Below are 20,915 nucleotides of genomic sequence, written 5' to 3'. Positions count from 1 at the left end.
CCAAGAAAGCGCGGTATTTCCGCACTTTCACAAAACGGTCAGTTGCCGATTTTGTTTTTTGTTTTTTTGCAATAAATGTTTTCCCCGCACAACAATTAACTACGCCAATGGCAGAAACGGGAAGTGCAATGGTTTAATTAATGTCCGAATGTCTAGAGAACGGCAAACTGTACGGCAGACGTTTTTAATGAAGTTTGTTCAAGTGCAGACCGATTTTCCGCACTCGCATACGCCGTCTCGCTCGCTCTCATTGTCGTCGTGTGCACTTTGTGTAAATTACAGCACAAATAAGTTGATTTCGATTCGGATGCCCATGTTTAAAATGTAAAGTCTGCCGACGCACAATAGCAAAAGCAGTATAGCAAATATAGACTGTTACTTAGGACCACACCTGCAAGTCGCACTCCTTGCCTATATGCTTATCTTACCGCACCAGCAACACCCTAGAATCGAGGCAATAAGTACTACTTTCATCACCGCACCCCGAAACCGTCTGTAATTTGGTCCTGAAGAGGAAACACAGGAAATAAGGACATGCAAAGAGCATTTCCATCCGCAGTGTGGGTAAGTCTATAGGTCTACCTACATTTGTCCGCAGTATTTATGCATATGTGCGTGTGTGTGTGTGTGTTTGGGCATGGGCGTAGGCATTGTTTGAAGGCAGGGGCCAAAAGCCCCCTATTAAACAGCTTTGTTTCGGATTTACCTTAAAAGAATACAGGGCAAGCCCCATACAGGCATTCTGTAAAATACCTATAATACATATTTTTAATCATTTGAAAAGATCATGCTTATTTCAGAATTGTAGCACGTATTAATCCCTTTAATCTATAAACCAGAACCAATTCCAATTCAATATTAGACTTAAAAACCTCGCAAGACAATCAGTTTCACAAAAACAATAAAAATGATATACCGACATGAAACGGTCAAAACATCCCAGGTCCTAAATACCAAAAAATATTTCGTTACGATCGCTCGTTAGAGATACAGTTTTATAAAATTTCGAGCTTTAAATGTTTATGCGATTTTAGTTAGTTTTTTTAAGATTTTTAACCCGTTTGCGAACATATAGCAAACTATTGTTCGACCCTCGCTTTTTACTCTTCTGGGAAATCCTTGTTTAAGTCTTTTATAAACAATTCTGACATTAGAGTATAATAACTTAATAAACAAAAACCACAATTGTCTGCCTCTAGAAAGGTAGGTTTATGTAAAAGTAATTTAAGATCGCAACCTCCTGACTGAACAAAGTTTTAAAATTAATTGAAAATTAAACATTTTTAAATTTAGAAAATGTTATTTCAGCCATCCCTCTTGATGAAATCCGATGCCACTGTGAATTTGAAAGTGCGCTCGTACGTGTGCCGGCATATTTTTTGGCTATTTGTTATTTGCACTTTTACTTTCGGTTTTCTTCTCTCCATTGTGACTCTGTGGCCCACTTGCCTCATGACTTGCTTTATTTTTTACTGTCGTAATCTTGTCTACTACATAATGAACCTAACTGCAAGAGAACCCACACTGGTGATATAGGGAACAGAAGCGATATAGAAACAATGCGTCTTGCCAGCTCTAATTGAGAAATTCCAGCGCCTTATCTCTAAATGTATCTCTATCGCTTTTCTGTACAAAACAAAATATTATTTTAAATTTTTTATTTTTTTGCCGCGTATATAATACAATTTTGTTATCAGTTTCTTATTGCGTTGCTCCTGCAGAAGAAATATTGTTGGAAATATGCCTTGAAATGTAAAAAATGTTATTTTGTATAAAAAACAAATGTTAGAATGTTTGTGATGTAATTGCTTTTTTTAAGAACAACAATCTCTGATTGGTTTTATTATACTAAACATTTTCAGTAGCAATTTTAAATAAAGAGCTTCGTCTTTTTTTCGTACCAACATGATACGAGTTTTTAGTTCATATCAAATGCCAAATGGTTTACATCTAGTCTACTTTCGCTGTTGCAATTTTATATAAAGAGCATTTAAAATTTCGGCTTTTGTTGTTATTATTGAGATATGAATTTGTAGGTCATACCAAATGCCAAATGGTTTATATCTAGTGGCCCAATGGAGTCTATTTTTAAGCACGTGCCTGGCACTCCCAGCGATGATGATGATGATGACATCGTCGAAAGTGGTTCGAGTAGTTTGGCCCGATGCCCCGGCAGGAACACAAGTTTTTAAGCGGCAATTTGCAGCAATTATAAATACGAGAGGCTGTTGGCAAAGTGCTTGTACTCACACCTTACGTCCCATGGCATCAAACCAACCGTTTTCCATTCGCCCATTCGGTTCGCCCTCGTGTGCCTCTGCTGGTGTTATTAATAAATCGAACGCGGGCGATGGAAAGGGTCAAGCGGCGGTGCTGCGCAGTTTGTGATGCCACCGAAAAATCAAAAAAAAAACAATACCGCCCAGTTACACCCATGAGTTCAGCTCGGTTCAGTTCAGTTTCATGTTCAGCTCTCGTTCGCCGCTCTATTTTGTTTGGCCTGCACAAATGCACATTAGCAGGCGTCTGGCGCTCTCTTTTCTATCATTTTCCCACCCATTTTCGCCCGCTTTTACCCCATTTTCCCCCCCCAGCTGTGGTTGCCACTCGGCAGTGGCAGCGGCAGCGGCAACGGCAGCAGCGGCTGCGACTTGTTATGCCGCCGTCAGCGGCAGACGCATCGCTTTCAGTTTGCAATTATCAACAACGCGCGCTCCTCTTGGCCGGAGCAACGAAACTGTGTTAATACGTCGCCCAGAAATCTCGCTGGCATGGCCATAAATAAACCAAAATTAAATTCATTCTACTTGTTGCCGGTGCTCACGTGAAGAATTCGAAACGAAAACGAAACGATTCAAATGCTGCTGACACGACGGTACGAGTGTTAAGGCTAAGCAAAATCATGCAACTAGTGATTTAGAAATAAACAAAGCATGTTAGAGACGTTTTGATTGGGTTGAGTTGAAGTTGAGTTGGCTTTAATGTGATCTCAAGTGTAACCCAGGCCTTTCAGTCGATGCATGCATAATAATTACGATCCTCGTTTCCCACCCACTTAAGCATTTCAAGGTTGCATAAACGCCACAAGCTGGCGGCTTACTGGTTACCTCTGCACCTGGTCGACAAATGAAATTGTTCACAATGAAGAGAGCCACTAACAAGTTTCTTGTTACCATTTCAATGTGGCACGAGGGCAAAAGAAAGGTAGTTCAGAGAAACAAGAGTTCTAGGGGCTGACCCCCTTCGTTTTGTCATCGCTTGTCCAAACGACAATTGCTAACGATTTGTGTTAGCTAATACCTTTGCAATACTTAAATTTCAAGAACTGGGTATATGAATTTGTGCTAAATTAGGTGGAGTTCGTACAATTTGGAGATGTTTTAAAGTTATGCTAAGTGAGCGTAGAGTGCGTATGCTTATATGTATTTCATGATTTTTTTTTTTTGTTATTCAGATTGCTAGCTGTATATTTTATTAGACCTAAAATTAATAATTTATCTTAAGAGTATAAATATTTTGCACTCTACTTATTGTTTAAAGTGAGTTGGTATAGTAAAGTAAGAGCATCGCGTAGCCGACCTGGTGACCCTTGTCTCCTTGAATTTCCCTTAATCCCCTCATGCAAATCAACCAGACGAAAGGGGACAGAGTCTCAAACCCCGTTGTCTGTCTGAGGTAGGTGCGGTGGACAAGAAAAACGGAAAAACTAAAGCGGGTTGAGAAAAGTGGGTGGTGTTGACTGTTATCTGGCCGTTGTCTTTGACGATTTGTTTGCATGCCATTCTTTGCTCTGGTTTCCTTTTTTTTATCCGCCCCGTATTTAATTCAAAATCAATCGGATTGCCTTCGACCGAGCATTATAAACTCAAAACTGCGTTTGTAATAAGGCAAAGGTTGCGAATTGAGGTTACTTATTAAGTCGCTTGTTGCTTTCAATTACAGCTTTTGATTTTATTGATACGAGTATTCGAAACGAACATTTACAGGGATATGCATGGGCTTATGTCTAAACACTTGAACGTTTAAATTATTGTTTTCGTTTTTGCTTAACATTTTCTCTCTTACCACAGCGGATAATTCCTTCATAAGCTCAAAACTTCTCATAGAAATTAATGGTATATACTATTAGTACATTTTAAGAGTGCTATTCTTGTTTAACTGTAGTAAGATCTAAGTCATCTTTAAAACCGAAACTTAAAATTTTGGGTTCTTTAAACCGTACCTTAATCATAGTTAAGCACACTTGTGTTGAAGGTTTTCGAATTACAGAGTATTAACCAATATAAATTCCTAATGGGGCTCACACATAACCACTGGACTCCAGTTTGATGGCTCCCTCGTATGTGGGCAGTCCCGATCTGTCAATGATTTTACTCATGTCCAGGCTGATGATGCCGTTTTCGTTAATGTTGTTCAAATCCTGTTCGACCTGTTGGCCCATTGCCTGATCCAGCTCCTGTTCCACCTCCATCTCCGGTCCTTTGTCATTTTGGGATGTTGCTGGTGAGTCCGACGTTGCTGCGTTGTCATTTTCATCATTGACAGCGTTTGTGGGTATAGACGGTATGGAGTCATCCCTAGTGGAACATTCCTGAACATTCCCGTTGGCCTCGTCCTCCTGCTGGGCATCGCCAGAAATGTGGTTGCCATTATCGATGTCGCTGGGACAGGGACACAGGGCCGGCTCCTCTCTGCGCCCGCTCATATTGAGACCGCTCTCCACGGACAGAGCGGCAGTTAGGGGCTCATCTTCCGCCTCGCCTTCGTAACGGAACTTGCCGCACAGCGGACAGCCACGTCGGTAGTGGTTGGCACTGTGCTGGTGGCTCTGCTGCAAATACCGCCGCCCGAAGGTGTTCAATCTGATATTCTGGGCCGCCGGCTTGCACACCTGCAGCGTCTCCATTTCCAGGCAATTTCCGCTGCGGGCAGCCACCGCCGCCGCCGCCGCATTCCACATGCTCTCCACCTCGGCCCGCTGCAATGAGCAGCAGGACTGGGCGTTCAGGGCCAGCTGCAACTGCTTGTTGACCAGCAGGCCTCCAGTTCCAGCACTGCCACTGGCCACGGCCACATCCCCACTGCCATCGGGTGTGCCGCGACCGAAGCTAGTCGTTCTCTGTCCCTGCCCTCCGCTGATGTCCAGCGAGGATCGGTATCCCGGCGGCGGTGAGACGCGCTGCATCAGTAGCTGCTGCTGCTGCTGTTGCAGTTGCAGCTGCAATTGCTGCTGCTGCTGCTGCTCCAGCTGTTGCTGGTGGAGTTGCTGCTCGTGCAGCACCACCGCGTCGTACGAGGGCGGTGGTTCGTGGTGCAGGGCGGGCACGGCGGACAGCCCATCTGTGGAGTCCCCCAGAAACAGGCCAGATGTCTCGTAGCACTGAAAAGTACATGAAGAATTTCAATTGTTTAGAAGAATGACAAAATAGGCAAAGGATCAGGGGTGCTCAATACTGACTTGTTTGATTATTAATTTACTATTAGTACTATTTGCTACTAATATTAAAGCAGAATTTTACAAACATGACAATAAACTTGAATTGAATTTTATATATAAATATTTAAATTATTTTATTTATTTGTTAAAAAGTATTGCCTTATGGCAGTGCATTTACCAACACATTTTAAAAAACAAGCACACATATAGCGAATGCTATACCTATGCAAAAAAAATTTAATTTGGATTGGAGATGAAAAAAAAAACATTGTGGATAAAGCACCCATAAATTATATAAAACTATATTAACTTAGTAAATTAAAATTTATACTTAAACTTTTGCTTCACAGAGATCCTACATTTCCTTAAAACAAAGCTCTTTGACTATTTAGGTTCCCCCAGGTCGTGAGTAATTACCGATCTCCATTTGGCCGTTTGTAATTTACCATCTTAATGGAGACGAGGTGGACAAGCACAATTTACGCGATCAAATAAAGAAGTTTAAATTGCACACATCATAAATTTATTTGTCTCTGCCGCGCAATCTGCAACCCACCCATTTCGACCTCCTAGAAATCCGACTCGTTCTGTCCGCAGTTGACATTTGTGCCTGGACAGGCTAACGTTGATTTACGCGGAGCCTTTTGCCGGCGTTTTTTCCCTCGTTTCCCATCGGGCCAACAAACAACAATGAGCGGAGTGATGGCCTTTGGGGGTGGTGGGTGGTGGGTGGTGTGTGGTGGGTGGTGGGTGGTGGGTGTTAGTAGATGGAATCGGGAGGTTTTTGTGGGCTGCCGGCGGTTTGTAACTTAATAAAGCCCATGGCCAAGTGAGTGCGGCTTGTGTGGCACTTGCAGTGGCCATAAGCAAACCACAATTGTCGGGCCCCTTTGGTCAACTCAGTTGCTTGTCGTTGTCGCACCTGTTAAATGCGCCACATAAATATCCATTACCGCCCTGCTTTTCGCCTTCCTCACTTTCGGTTTCTGACTTACTTTTAAACTGTCCTCATGAAATGTTGACTTAAACTTGAAAAAAGACAATTATGGCTGATTTGTGGGTGGTTTTAGGACCCAATTGGTTGCTACGTTAAAGTAGGGTACACTATATTATTACTTTTCTGGTTGCCATTATTGTTATTTACCCCTTAATTCGGAATTGAATTGTTTGAGGTCATACCTCATTTTCGTACAGCGTTTTAAACTAGCCGCTTATTTATGTTTAGCTTTTAATCGATTGAAATTTAGATAAATGCTTTGCGATCTGTTATACTTATATATATATTATTTTAAAATTTCTTTCTTAAGAATAAGCAAAATAATAATAATAAGTTTGTTCTCCTGAATATTTAAGGAATAACAGTCTATCGTCTATCACACTTTGTCTTCTATTGCCAATTTAGAATTTTTATATAATTGGAAAATTAAATAAGCCATGTGCAGAATTGAAAGAGTTAAGTTACAAATGTCAGAAAGGGAATTTTCCTGTTTGCTAGCGGTTATGTCGATTTCATAACTGTTTGGAATGCCATAATTTATAATTGGCTTTATAATTTTTTTTTCTCTGGATTCTATTGAATATTTATCACACAGACTATATATTCTATTGGCCATTTATAATTATAATTTATTAAGACTATAAGGACTTGTTAAGATTACAAAAAAAATTGTGCAGCATACCAAGAACGTATGTAACCTTAATAAACTTTTTGTTTACTAATCCACCACTAAGAAAGCCATGTACACAGTAAAAAGAGTACAATTATTGATATCTCTTTATGTTGCTAATTAATGAAATGGATTCTACCTCTTCGCTGGCGGATATGTCGATTTCAATAACTATTATATTTTGAATGCCGTTGACATCCGTTTGCTAATATGGCTGTCAGATAACAAAGCTTCTGGACCCCGAGGTACAAAGCCACTGATACAGGGAGCAACAACAACAACTACAACTCACCTGTTCCACGCTGTATATTTCCATGTTGGGATCGCCTTCGAGCCACTGATGCTGGTGCTGCCTGTAGGCGGCCTCAGTCCGCTTTTTGATATTCCGATGGCAACAATAGCAGACCACACACAATATGGTTGTCACCAGGGAAAGCATCGCCCTGCAACGAAACATAATCGAACGGGGATGTGAATGCAGTGTTTTTCCATGGATATCAGCCGTGTATTTTTCGAAATGTTTGCCTTAGCTGGTGAAGTGAAATAAATTGCGAAGGCTCAATAAATGGCCATCATGACAATATCGTATTAATAACGTTTTTGGCATTTATTAATTTTGTCCAACAAATTGCAAATGATTGTGTGTTTGCGTTTATTTATGTTGGCCTATTCGGTCCTCCGCTTTCATATTTATTTCATTGAATTCCCTTCAAAATGTTGGCTTTAATACATAACCAGAGCGGAAATTACTTTTCTTACCATATGGTTTTAATTAGATAGTGCATTTGCTCTCAATAAATTTTCCATCCAAACAAATGGCAAAACCAACTGTTGATAAGCGTAGAGTACAAGGAATATTGCCAATTATCTTGAGCTGAATGAGCCATTACAGTACAGTGAGTTTCTCTACTTAGCAAATTTGTTAGCTCTTCATTTTGATCTATAATTAATCTTTGATTGTTTTGCTGCACTTATTGTTCTAAATTGTTCTTAATTTTCATTCTGTTAGCTCTTGATTAGGCCACAATTTTAATAGCTTTATTAAAGCAAATTTACCTTCTATTGTCCGCAGACATTAAGCAGTTTATGTGTTGAAAGGATTAAAGCCATAAAACCATTAGACATGGTTTTATGTTTATTGCTTTCACCTAAAATTGTTTAGCTGTCAATTATTAAATAAACTTTGTTAGTTTAGCAAATAGCTGGTTGCAAATAGCTGGTTACTCAGTGTAGGTGTGGTAGGTGTAAGTAAGTCTTATTTTATTTACTATTGGTTTTTGCTTACACAAATTGTTATTTGAGTTGGGTACTTTTATTAAATGTATTGATCTTATAAGTTTAGACTACATTTAACCACCCTTGGCTCCGAAAACACTTGTCCCACAAAATAACACAGACTGGAAAAAAAATTAAATCCAGCATTTGAAAACATAAATAAATAATATAAAAGTTTATAAATATAACTTCATTTATTTTTTGAGCACCTATTGATTAGACCTAAACTCGTATCTAACTTATAGCATATTTATATTTCTTTTTTTTCTAAACCTATTTCCTATATATGGAATTTCTATCTAAAAAGTCTTTAAATGGTGTAGCCAAATCAATTTTCTAAATTTGTCAATGCGTTTCATTTGCCACAACTATCATTTTGATTGCCAGCTATCAAACTTTGCTTTTAGCGCTGTCGTCCAGCTATTGAACTCACTGGTTTATTTAGTCGAATACCGCTTCGTGTCGTTTTCGTATGTCAAGGCATTTCCATGACGTCACTTAATCTACTTTCGAATGCAACATTGTGTTCCACTTGTCCGTCCAGCTTTTTTATCTCCTTCTCCTCGCTCATCCTTTGTTTTTTTTAGCTTTTCATTTTCCCCGGCTCACGCAATTTCTCGCATGTCAACAGTTCATTAGAGCCCTCTTTCGGGCCCAGTTTTTCCAACCTTCCCACTCCGCGAAAGCGAAACAGAGACAACGGCGGGCCATGTGGAGCGTTTTCCCCCCAAACCATTTTTTATTCGAGCTATTTTCAATGAATTGCCCAAGACAATCGATAAAAACGTAGTTAAAATAAAGTTTTTCGGCTTGTGTGGCGCATGATGTTTGCTGACATCAAAAAAAAAAAAAAAAAAACTATAAAACTGTGTTAACAAAATGCCATTGTTTTTGTTATGGCATTGTTGTTCTCAAACAAAAAAAGCTCGGGTTGCACACGAAAATACATTTTATTAACAAGAACTGATGCTTATGGCTTGGCGCAATTATAATTTTTATTTTCAGTCAAAAAAGAAAAACGGATGCCTGCCATCTTCGCTTGCAGGCGGCAAAAATGTTGATGTATATTAATTTGCAGCTTCTACCCATAAATCAACTGGTGCCAGGCATTATGATCTATGAAAGCAGCTCGTAATATCCTTCTTAAAAGTGTCTACAAATAGGGCAATTACTGCAAGCATTTTACTGAAATTTACGACCTGCTATAAACATTCAAATAATTGACTTTGCGGTTGCCTGGAAACATGTGTGTGTGTGTGTCTGTTTTCCCAGTTAAACTTTTTGGTTAACTTTTATTATTTAATGACACTCACTTATGAGAATAAGCTAATTGTTACCAAGAATGCCAGCCATGATAACTAGATTTTTCATGAATTACCTAATATGTTAAAGTGACGTTCTTAAAAGAGCTTTTTAGGAATGTAAGTATTTGAAGGGTTTTTGGTTTTGTTCCAGTGTTTCAATAGTTTTTTTGTTCAAAACTTGTGGGCAAACTCTAATTAATTAATTGGCAAGTGATTGTGGGGAATGCTCAGCTATTTGGCAAAAGTTGCAGAAATGATGTGTGCCACTCTTTCGCATTTCCATCTCTTGAACTTGGCTTGCTATCAGTCAGTTGTTCCAGCTGTCACACTTACCCGCCGAGCAGCAGATTCACATTGCCGTTGACTACATTTGCATACGTCTGGGGTCCACCAGGTCCTCCACCGCCGCCAACACCGGAGATGACAGATCCGGATCCACCGCGCTGCTGATGATACTGCCCCAATCCGCCGGTGTAGTAGGTGGTGTGCGTCGAAATCGAGGACGAGGATGACATATGCTCCTGGGATTGGGACACCAGCTCCTCGCTGTTAAAACTTCCATACGATGATGATGATGGAATGCCCTCCGTTGTGGCCACCACCAATGACGATGTTGTTGTGTGATTTTGACTTGGATTTTGGTTTTGACCAAAGGCCAGCAGAGTTGCATAACGTTTTAGAGACATTTCACTGCGGCTGGAAATCGAAGTGAGACGATTGCATAACGATTAGCACAGCGCACTCATTACATTTCCATTAACACGCACACTTCTCCGCCGACCGAACAAAGGCGTCGCATTTAGCCTGGCTAGAAGCTGGCAGCTAGTAGCGAAAGCTAAAGGCACTAGACCGCAGCAAGGACGAACAGCGACTGCCAGGAGCTAGCCCTCGCGAGCGACGACCCGAAGGCAACAGCAACACTGCACGACCATTACTAGCTGTCACACTACACGAAAAACATTTATTTTTAAGTCCCAATAAGCTTTTTCAACCTTTAAAACATTTGTTGCCAAAAATATTTTAAAAATATTGTATAAACATTATGTTTCGGAACATAAGATAGTAGAGGAATGTTCACAAGTAGTTTATATAATTTTATTATATTATTTTTAAAATTTTGATTTTTGAATATTATTCTCATGAAACTTGTTTATTTGTTAATTTTTACGGGCACTTTACAACACATTTTTAGTGATTTTGTATATACCTATAACTCAATGATTTTTCGTTATAAAGCACAAGAAGACAACACTGACTGATTATGAGAACTTGATATGCATTTTTATTCTCTCAATTAAGGATTAGCTGCGTTTTTTTCCAAGTGTAGCTAGTATAACGATCGATGGCCAAGGCAAGTCTATTTCCGTAACTCTAAGTTTTGGCCGCGAATCGCGAGTTGTGCGTCTGGGCAAATGCGTTGCGCTGCTGCAACTGAGCTCCGGCTTGACTTGCTGACTAGTTTGCTGGCTGGTCTGGTCGTCCTGTTACGAGGACTTTGGCTTGGCTTATCCTTTTGTTGTGAGCCCGACGAAGTTGCCTTGGTAACCGAGTGAGCACCAGCCTTCGGTTTGGGCTCTGCACTTCGTGTTTTCTGCTGCTTCTGCCGCTGCTGCGTCTCGTTGGTTTTTACTGGTTTCTGTTGCTGGTTGCCTGTTACAAGTTGCGTTGCCCATTTTTCTGTGGCTTTCCTTCTCATTTTTGTTGGTGGGGGGGGTGGGGAAATGTGGGTGGGTTGGAAAAAGGATACGTCAACGACAAAGGCCAAGCACGGCTATTTGTATTGAGCTTCCTTTTGTATCTCTTTCAGTCGCCCCAAGTTTTCCCTCTATTCCTGCACGTTTCATGTCAAATTGAGCGCCAAATGCTTTTGTATGCCCGTATGGGTTGTCATTACTGCTGTTGTTGTAGATACTACTGTAATGTTGTTGCTATTGTTGTTGTTGTGGCAACCATGCATGCCATTTGAACAACACTTGTCGCCAACTGACATTTTTCACGGCATACGGCCATAAATAATAATGCGACTCAGTAGCAACAGTCCATGCCGCGCATATTGAGCATGCAACATGCTGCACGGCACACGCTGCGTATGCGTGATGCGTTGAAAATGAATGCAATTATGCTGTGGAAAACGATCGTTTTAAACTATTGCATATATTAAATTTTATGCGAAGGAAATGGTTTTAAAATGGTCTATTTCAATGCAATAAGGAATTTAGAAAGCAAGGAAGTGTATAAAACTCTAATAATAAATATAATATTCATACGGGAGATATATTGTTTTTTTAGCATTTTATCAAAATAATTAATAATAACCAAGTTATTGGTCTGCAATAAATTTAAAAAATAATTTAATTTAGTAATTATTTGTAATGTGAAACCACAATTTGTTTGCCCTATGGCCTATTGTTTTTAATGTGCCCCATTTATCATACATTTTAACATATCCGCTGGCCCCCAAATTAAGCCACAATATAGAAATAATTTTAAAAATGTTCCGCCAATGAAATGTATTAATTTGCATATCGGCCACGTTTTATAGCACCCGCATGCAATTATCATCCTAATTGCCAGCCGTTAGTATCCAATTGAAATTCACGAATTATTTTGGCAAATTTGCTTTTAATTTATGGCGCTCTTGCCTGTGCAAACATTTAAATGGGCATATGCACGGTGCCTAAGGAGAGTTCCCAATATTTGGGAGCGGCAGTGTGGACTGGCTCTGGTTTAGCTATAACTATAGGTACATATAGCAATACCCGTGCCTTTGCCAGGTGCATACAATCGCAGGCACAGTCGCCCGGCGGTTTCAAGAACATATGTAAATAGTTGCACGCCATTTTTACAGCCCCGCTCTTTTTTTTCTGGGTTTTTGTGCACATAGAAAAATTGTAACAAAGTTTTTTCAATGGCTCAATAGTCTCAATAGCTTTTATCAGCAAACGTGCCATTTAAGATTAACAAATGAAATGATATGCAAAGTAGTACAAATCTATATATCTAATGAAGCAATAGTAATTTATATTAGACCATGGGCCCATTTCCCATCTTAAAAATACGGAAGTAGATTGGGGACTACTGTTTGGAACGTAACTTAATTTAAAATAAATTTGATTTTTTTTCATGCAATTTAATATTCGTTGTATATAATATAATAATTTGAATTTAATAGTCTTTGTAGCCGTTATTTTATCAGAGTAAATATTTGTTTTGACTTTCAAAAGGGTGGTTTCAGTTTTTCTGAGTGCACCACCTTCTCTCTCTTTCGCTCCAAGTGTGTTTTTGGCCGTGCCAACTGTTTGTTGACGGCTTCGTCGGCGTTCGAGCGTCTTGAAATCCGCGCAACGTCGGCGGCTTAACAGTAATAGTTGTGCCCGTAGTTGTTACCAGTACCTTGAGTGTCGCGCGAGCTCAAGAGCACGTCTGCCTGGTTGTTTCAGGCTCGACGACCGTGAACGACGCAGAAAAGTTGCCACTATTTTAGTTGTGCATCTCTGGCATAATTTTAGATTTGTGTGAAAGGAAATTTGTCAATTCAGGACACCCAGGACAGGAGGAGCAGAAGACGCCTTTTTGTATGTCACGCCGCCCCTCAACAGTTGGCAGCTGGCAACGTGACTCATTAGAGCGTCTCGCTGTTTTGGGGGCATGTGGGGGTTGTGGCAGCCACCACCGACACCCACACCCACCCACCGGACGGCCCACTGATGATGGATAGTTTCGGGCGCTTCTGGTCACTTTCGAGCGCCGCTCTGCGCACGCGTTGCGGGTAAGCAGCCGAGGCAACCGAATCTAATAGTGGCCAAAAACAGTCAATTAAGAGAGCAAACAATGAATGGCCTTAATACAAAACAGGAACCGTAAATAATCAAATATGTTTTTGAGAATGTAACCTATAGGAGTTAGTTAGAGGCTAGCACATAAAAAATTTTAAAAATGTTAATATACAATTTTCTTATTATTAATATTAACAATATAAAATATACAAAAATTACAATGTAAACTCTTTAAGTTTGACTGCAATTATAAGTTTATTTTTTTTTTTTTAATTGTATCTAAATCTAAATTACTTCAGCTTAGTAGCTACATTTGTCTATACTTAGAAATTGTATTTTATATCAGCTCTACTACAGAAATAGTATCATTTCCAAAGAAAGAAGTACAAAAATAATAAATCAAGATCACTTGGGGGCTTCACACTTATTACATTCTAGATTTTTTATTTTAAATTCTAATTAACTTTGTATGGTACTTTTAAATCAAGATCACATAAAGCTTTTTTGTATTCCTAATTTTTTTATTCAAAGCTTACCACTTTCAAACTTACTTTCCTTTATCAGTGCTTTATGGGTCACCAACAACGCTGAAATGTATGCCACACTTTCTGTAAATATTTTTGACATTCATTTGTGTGTGCTGCGTATGAAGAAACTAATGAGGCTGCCACATTCAAGCAATCCTTTCTTGCTGCCCCACCGCGCTGCTTGTTCTTTTTTCAAGCATTGGCGGCATTAATTATGCATGCCTGTTGATTTATTATGCACGACCATCAAGGTAATGATGGGACCAGGCCACAAGTAAGAGCACCTCCATTGCATTGAAGCACCAGCTGCCATGATGCCATGCTGCCATTTTCAAACTCCTCCGTTGCCAGTGGCAACTGGAAAAATGGAGAAATCACCTGTGAAACTGTGTTGGTTGCATGACCTGCGAAAGTATTTCATATTTCCACGAGAAGCGTAATGAAAATTTTAAGGTCTCACCCATGCCAGCTTCGATTGTTGGAGTCACACGCAAAGGTTGCAGGTCCTTGCCGTTTTTGCCACTGCCACTGCATTACAGGTGTGTGCCGCCCACTCCCCACCGAAATTCATGAGGGAAAGCGACACGATACCTGGCACCAGGTACCATTCTCCATTGGTGGCAAGGTCTCGTTCCCATTCTGCTCGTCTATGCAAAGTTTAAAAGTGCCCGCCCTGAAAAATATATAAAATCACATTTGGGTTGTCCTCTCCACTCATTTGTTAAGTAATTTAATTTGAAATCGATAGGGAAGCATAGAACATTAAATAATAGGTTTCGTTTTAAGTATGATAAGGGATGGGGATAACCAAAATATAGTGTTAAGGGTTGTCACTCAGGCTTAACTTGCTAAACAAAACACCCAATAAGAAGGGGAGTAAGGGTAAGGTTTAAGTAAATATTGGTATTTGAAAAGTGATTTGCTTTTCTCCCATCAAAATTACCTTCACTTCCAAGTTCTGATTCCGACGTTTGATTAAAGGAAGCAATCCTTAAAATTCAAACAAATAACAAATTAAAATTTTTCAATATACTATGGGACATAGATGAGAGGCCGCAATTGTTTGTATATGATACTGTCTTCGATTTCTCATTATGTTGTTAGCCAGGCGCCAGTGGAAACCCAATTTTCTTGCGTGCGGCGAAGGTAAATGTGCCATGTGTGCGTTTGTACAAGCGTGAGGACATCGCGGTCGCCGAGGACAAACAATTGCCACTAAATGGCATGTGGCGGACCTCGACTCCTCCGGTTTCCTTTGATTTTATCGCCCGTCAAGCCCAAGTCGCGAGCATTGATTAAAGTTCGATGTGTCCTGTCCCCATGACATGGCCCGATTAAGGGAGGGTCTCTCTCGTGGAGGCAAGTTTTCTTGCCACACAACCTGCTATTGTGCATTGTTGCTTAACTGTCTCAGTTCTTTGAACCAGTTGACAGCAAGTGGCCAACAGCCAGATGATGTTGAGGAAACTGGAAAAATATTATTAAATGGGCCTTTATTATTTTAAAATACAAATAAGGCTTTCTATGAGATATTTAAATGTGTTGGCACTCCCTATTACTTAAAGACTACCATCAATGAAAGCGTTAAAGTTATTAGTAAAATTAAGTTTAAGGCAAAATATTTTATGCAGTTGCGGTCAAAATAATAGTAGTTTTTAAGTAGCGAAAATATAATAAACATTTTTATTCCAACACAAATTAAACGACGATTTATGTTTATTTTTGTTTTGTTATAATAAGTGTACTAAAGTTTAATGAAAATATCTTTTACAGGAATTATGACCATTTTTAAATTTTATTAAAAAACTAAAACAGTATTATGGGATTTTTAAGCCTCATTTAATTTATTGGCTTATAAGCACTACGAAAAATTGAAAGAAAAGTTGTCCTATGCCTTAAAGGTGTGTTTTCTTTCCCACTACTTTTATGTTGGCTGCAGCTGTATATCTTTAATGTAATGAAATTTAGCAGCTACATAATAGTATTTTTAACTAAACACCCTTCTCTTCTTTGCAGCCTACGTTATCTCTATAAGATGTCCTTGGCTGTGTCGCTGCGCAGAGCTCTTCTGGTGCTGCTCTCCGGCGCCATATTCATCCTGACGGTGCTCTACTGGAACCAAGGAGCCACCAAGGCACAGGCTTACAACGAGGCGCTGGAACGCCCCCACAGCCACCGCGATGCCAATGCCTTTCCCATGTGAGTGCTGGCACAGCCACATGCCAATCAGCTGGAGCTGTGAATGAATGATCGGACCGACTAATCACTAATCACTCTTCGTATTTGCAGACCCGTCGAGAAGTCCTGGACTTACAAGTGCGAGAATGAGCGATGCATGCGGGTGGGCCACCATGGCAAGTCAGCCAAGCGGGTCTCCTTCATCAGCTGCTCGATGACGTGCGGGGACATCAACATTTGGCCGCATCCCACCCACAAGTTTGTGCTCAGCTCGCAAACGCACAGCTTCTCCGTGGAGGATGTCCAGCTCCAGGTGGACACGTCGCATCGGGAGGTGCGCAAGCAGCTGCAGCTGGCCTTCGACTGGTTCCTCAAGGATCTGCGGCAAATCCAACGGCTTGACTACGTGGCCAGCTCATCGGAGCCAACGGTCAGCGAATCTTCATCGAAGGCTCGTCGTCATGCGGATGAGGAACCCGCCGCCACGCTCTTCGGAGCCACCTTTGGCGTGAAGCAGGCTGGAGATCTGACCAGCGTGCAGGTCAAGATCAGCGTGCACAAGTCCGGAGACCTCAACTTTAGCCTGGACAACGATGAGACCTATCAGGTTACCTCCAATAGTGAGTAATCTACGCTTGTGCATCCTACAGCCCTGCACGAATTGAGTTTAAATACAGATAGAAGCTAGCTCACAACAACAAATAAATCAATTCAAAGCTCATGTCAAATATTTATTCTAGCCATACAAAAATTTTTCATGATCTCTCAGACTTACAAATTCTTACGAAATCGCGGTCCATCAAGGATACCAGTTTACGTAATATCAGCGCTTTTATAAATAAAAGCTACAATTTTAAATTACTTAAAGCAAAATAATTTCGATTTTTTTAACTGCTTTGGTGAAGGGGGAGTCATATACGCTTCGAGAATACTCATGCAGGGCACTAGTGCACCACTTAAAAAATACAATTTAAATTTGTTCTACTCGTTAAGCAGCCGATGGACACCGTCTGCAAGTGGAGATCACTGCGAACTCGTACTTCGGAGCACGCCACGGACTGTCCACGCTGCAGCAGCTAATCTGGTTCGACGACGAGGACCGCCTGCTGCACACGTACGCCAACAGCAAGGTGAAGGACGCGCCCAAGTTCCGGTACCGCGGCCTGATGCTGGACACCTCTCGGCACTTTTTCTCGGTGGAGGCCATCAAGCGGACGATAGTGGGCATGGGCCTGGCCAAGCTGAACCGATTCCACTGGCACCTGACGGACGCGCAGAGTTTCCCCTACATTTCGCGCTACTATCCGGAGCTGGCCGAGCATGGAGCCTACTCGGAGAGCGAGACGTACACGGAGCTGGATGTGCGCGAGGTGGCCGAGTTCGCCAAGATCTATGGCGTCCAGGTCATCACCGAGATCGATGCGCCGGCCCATGCGGGCAACGGCTGGGATTGGGGGCCCAAGCGCGGCATGGGCGAGCTGGCCATGTGCATCAACCAGCAGCCCTGGAGCTTCTACTGCGGCGAGCCGCCCTGCGGCCAGCTGAATCCGAAGAACAACCACACCTACCTCATTCTGCAGCGCCTCTACGAGGAGCTGCTGCAACACACGGGCCCCACGGACTTCTTCCACCTGGGAGGCGACGAGGTGAATCTAGACTGCTGGGCGCAGTACTTCAACGACACGGATCTGCGCGGCCTGTGGTGCGATTTTATGCTGCAGGCGATGGCCAGGTGAGCAGCCAGTCCCAATTAGAGCCCTACAAATATGTAATTTAAAGTGCACACTTATTAGTTAACTTCAAAAGTGTGCACTCACTCAAACAAGTTTTTAAAATGTTGTATACTTTATGACTATAAACAAAGGATACCAAAGGGTTACACTTACAATTGATTGGGAATCAAATTACTTCGAAATCTTTTAGTGATCCCTAAGGAATGGAAGTCAAGAAAGGAAAACCTGTAAAATATTTATATTGTGAATATGGTTTTTGACTATGCTACTAAATTTTAATTTTATCGAACGCATGTTTATGGGGGGCATTTAAAGCAGAGTCCAATTATTTACGTTATCTTTTTGGTTTAAAATTAAAAAAAACGAGTGGCAAGTGAAACTTAAATTGTATTTCTTCATAGGGATTTCTTTAATAAAAGAAATTTTTCACTATTATTGGGGATACACTCAAAATATCTCGGAATGTTACTAAATCTCTTTAATTTAAACTCTGTTTTCAATGACTTGTTTATATCAAGTAAAACAAGAAACCATAACTCATAAATTTTGAGTTAGCTTTCTATCACTTTATATTTTTTTAAATTTACTAGCTTGTCAATTCATGCAAATCTCTAATCCGCAAATTTAAGGTCGTGCAAACAACTGAATATTTATTATATGTTTTATCCCGCAGACTTAAGCTGGCCAACAATGGCGTGGCGCCCAAGTACGTGGCCGTCTGGTCGAGCGCCCTCACCAACACCAAGTGTCTTCCAAACAGTCAATTCGCCGTGCAGGTTTGGGGTGGCAGCACCTGGCAGGAGAACTACGATCTCCTGGACAACGGCTACAACGTGATCTTCTCGCACGTGGACGCCTGGTATCTGGACTGCGGCTTCGGCAGTTGGCGGGCCACCGGGGACGCGGCCTGCGCCCCGTACCGCACCTGGCAGAACGTCTACAAGCACCGGCCGTGGGAGCGGATGCGCTTGGACAAGAAGCGCAGGAAGCAGGTGAGAATTGTTATATTTGTCATACTTACTTGACATTTTGAGATGATCCCTCTAAATAACCAACCAAACAATCCGTAATACGAGTTTTAAAATGACAGTTTGTTCAGCATTAAATTTTATTTTTACAACCAGGGTCCATAAGACTATTTTGAGACTTTTAATTTAAAAAGCCTTTATTGTTCTTACTATTAAACTAAAAAAAATACTGTTTTTACTCAAACTATATATATTTATTGAAGCGATTTTGGATAACAAATAACACTATTTGCTCTTGCCTACAAATTTTTGAACAAATAGATAAAATCAAATAACCTTATTTACGTTCCCTGGTTTCAACTCAAAACCAAATTGTCATATTTTAATTAATAATCCCTTTTGCAATATTTTTTAGGTGCTGGGTGGTGAGGTGTGCATGTGGACCGAGCAGGTGGACGAGAACCAGCTGGACAATCGGCTGTGGCCGCGTTCAGCCGCGCTGGCCGAGCGGCTTTGGAGCGATCCCAGCGATGATCACGACATGGACATAGTGCCGCCAGATGTGTTCCGCAGGATCTCGCTGTTCCGGAATCGCCTCGTCGAGCTGGGAATCCGGGCCGAAGCCCTGTTTCCCAAATACTGTGCCCAGAATCCGGGGGAATGCATTTGATATTACCTCTAAGAAGTAAAAGTAACCTCCTATGATCCCAACCCGCGACCCCTCCCGTTAGTTAGTTGATAGTCTAATTGTTATTTTATACGGATACCTAGGCTTCGTTTTGCAGGGAAGCAGACGACTGTTTAAAATGGTTTCTGGCATAAACCATGACTCGAATTTCGTTATTATAGAAGAAGCATAAACATAAACACACACCCATTACTAGTACAATCCATTTCGAATTATAGCGCACATAAGCATTGCAGTTGCAACAGAACAGGATGGTGGATGGTGGGATGTGGCCAGAAATGACCTGGTAGGGAATCAAGTTGAGGTTGACATGCAGGTGACGTTGAACATTAGAGTTCATAGACTTAGTTGTAGATTTCATACGCATCAATTCACATACACAGACATAGGCCTATGATATATATACACATTAATAAGTAGCCTTAGATGATAAATCACGATTGAAAAATTACAACTTTTTGATATTTTTAAAAGCTTTATTCGCAGAATATTAATTATTAAGTTTAAGGTGACATTAAATGATCTTTTACTTTTCTTTAACTTTTCTATTCATTTCATTTCGTTTAGTTTCCTTTTAATTTCGCGTTGCCTTAAGTTAAAATACGTTAAATTACATTTTCAGTGATATAAACAATGTGACCTTAAGAATCAGAAAGAAAAACAGAAACTGCTTAATGAGTAAAACTTAGAATTAACATTAACAATAAATCGTTACGAACAATTTTTGCACGCATTGGCACACTCGACTAGTTAATTAGTAGCTAATTCAGAATGTACACTAAAAAAAGGGGGGGGGGAAATTAATGGGGTATTCACAGTTTTGTTTTGTTTAATATTTGGAATGATTGATAAGATCCTTGTGTAAGCAACTTGTTTTCGTACTTAAGATTTTGCAACAAAATATCAGAAAACGTAAAACCTGAATCCTGAACCTACATTAGTTTAACCATTTCTGCTGTAACTCCAAGTCACTCTCGAAAATAAACTACAAGTCCAGTCTAAACATGATCTCTTTCTTTGTGGGCATAGCTTTTATATTTCTTAGTACAGAAACTTAAGCAAAGAGTTAATGAGGAAATGCCAGTCACTAGCTGCTGCTTTACTGGTGAGTTTGGAGGACTCTGGTTGATTTCATCACACTTCAAGGTTTTTTTATTTCCAGCTGAGGACAAAAGCCCTTCGTTCTTTCTGAAGCAGCAGCTTTTTTATGCGTCTTGCGGGTTCAATTGAATAAATCCCAACCAAGACACCGAGTGTATACTTTTCGGACAATGTGGACTTTATAGATGCCCCTTAAGAACAAAAGGCCTAAACAAAATCTGTGATATCGATGCTGTGGTAGCGTTGCAGAGATCCCAATCG

General features: G+C 40.7%; 3 protein-coding genes across 6 annotated transcripts in view; 1 reads left to right on the top strand and 2 right to left on the bottom strand.

Annotated features, from left to right (window-relative positions):
• Positions 1 to 31: 31 nt before the first annotated feature.
• LOC128254431 (probable beta-hexosaminidase fdl) lies at positions 32 to 20,556 on the top strand. 3 transcript variants are annotated; one of them, XM_052983540.1, is made up of 6 exons: positions 32 to 564; positions 16,003 to 16,185; positions 16,276 to 16,784; positions 17,161 to 17,896; positions 18,571 to 18,889; positions 19,281 to 20,556. In XM_052983540.1, exons 2-6 carry the CDS (start codon positions 16,022 to 16,024, stop codon positions 19,533 to 19,535), a joined length of 1,983 nt encoding a protein of 660 aa, XP_052839500.1. In that variant the 5' UTR covers positions 32 to 564; positions 16,003 to 16,021; the 3' UTR covers positions 19,536 to 20,556. The 3 variants fall into 3 exon arrangements, with proteins under 3 accessions (XP_052839500.1, XP_052839498.1, XP_052839497.1); XM_052983538.1 differs by lacking the exon at positions 32 to 564 and adding an exon at positions 2,688 to 2,875; XM_052983537.1 differs by lacking the exon at positions 32 to 564 and adding an exon at positions 14,984 to 15,132.
• On the bottom strand, positions 3,817 to 11,324 carry LOC128254432 (neurogenic protein mastermind). 2 transcript variants are annotated; one of them, XM_052983542.1, is made up of 4 exons: positions 10,891 to 11,324; positions 10,017 to 10,379; positions 7,397 to 7,547; positions 3,817 to 5,380 (listed from the first exon to the last, which is right to left on the bottom strand). In XM_052983542.1, exons 2-4 carry the CDS (start codon positions 10,367 to 10,369, stop codon positions 4,301 to 4,303), a joined length of 1,584 nt encoding a protein of 527 aa, XP_052839502.1. In that variant the 5' UTR covers positions 10,370 to 10,379; positions 10,891 to 11,324; the 3' UTR covers positions 3,817 to 4,300. The 2 variants fall into 2 exon arrangements, with proteins under 2 accessions (XP_052839502.1, XP_052839501.1); XM_052983541.1 differs by lacking the exon at positions 10,891 to 11,324 and having other exon boundaries at positions 3,818 to 5,380; positions 10,017 to 10,663.
• The window catches only part of LOC128254433 (diuretic hormone receptor), a 12,508-nt gene continuing 11,988 nt past the window's right edge, over positions 20,396 to 20,915 (bottom strand). Inside the window, 1 exon segment of the mRNA XM_052983543.1 lies at positions 20,396 to 20,915. Coding sequence (XP_052839503.1) covers positions 20,862 to 20,915 — 54 coding nt within the window. The 3' untranslated portion in view covers positions 20,396 to 20,861.

Source organism: Drosophila gunungcola, assembly GCF_025200985.1.
Source record: "Drosophila gunungcola strain Sukarami chromosome 2R unlocalized genomic scaffold, Dgunungcola_SK_2 000004F, whole genome shotgun sequence".
In the NCBI taxonomy this organism is placed as follows: domain Eukaryota; kingdom Metazoa; phylum Arthropoda; class Insecta; order Diptera; family Drosophilidae; genus Drosophila; species Drosophila gunungcola.
Note: the sequence above shows the minus strand (reverse complement) of the source record. Positions and strands in the feature narration are given on the sequence as shown.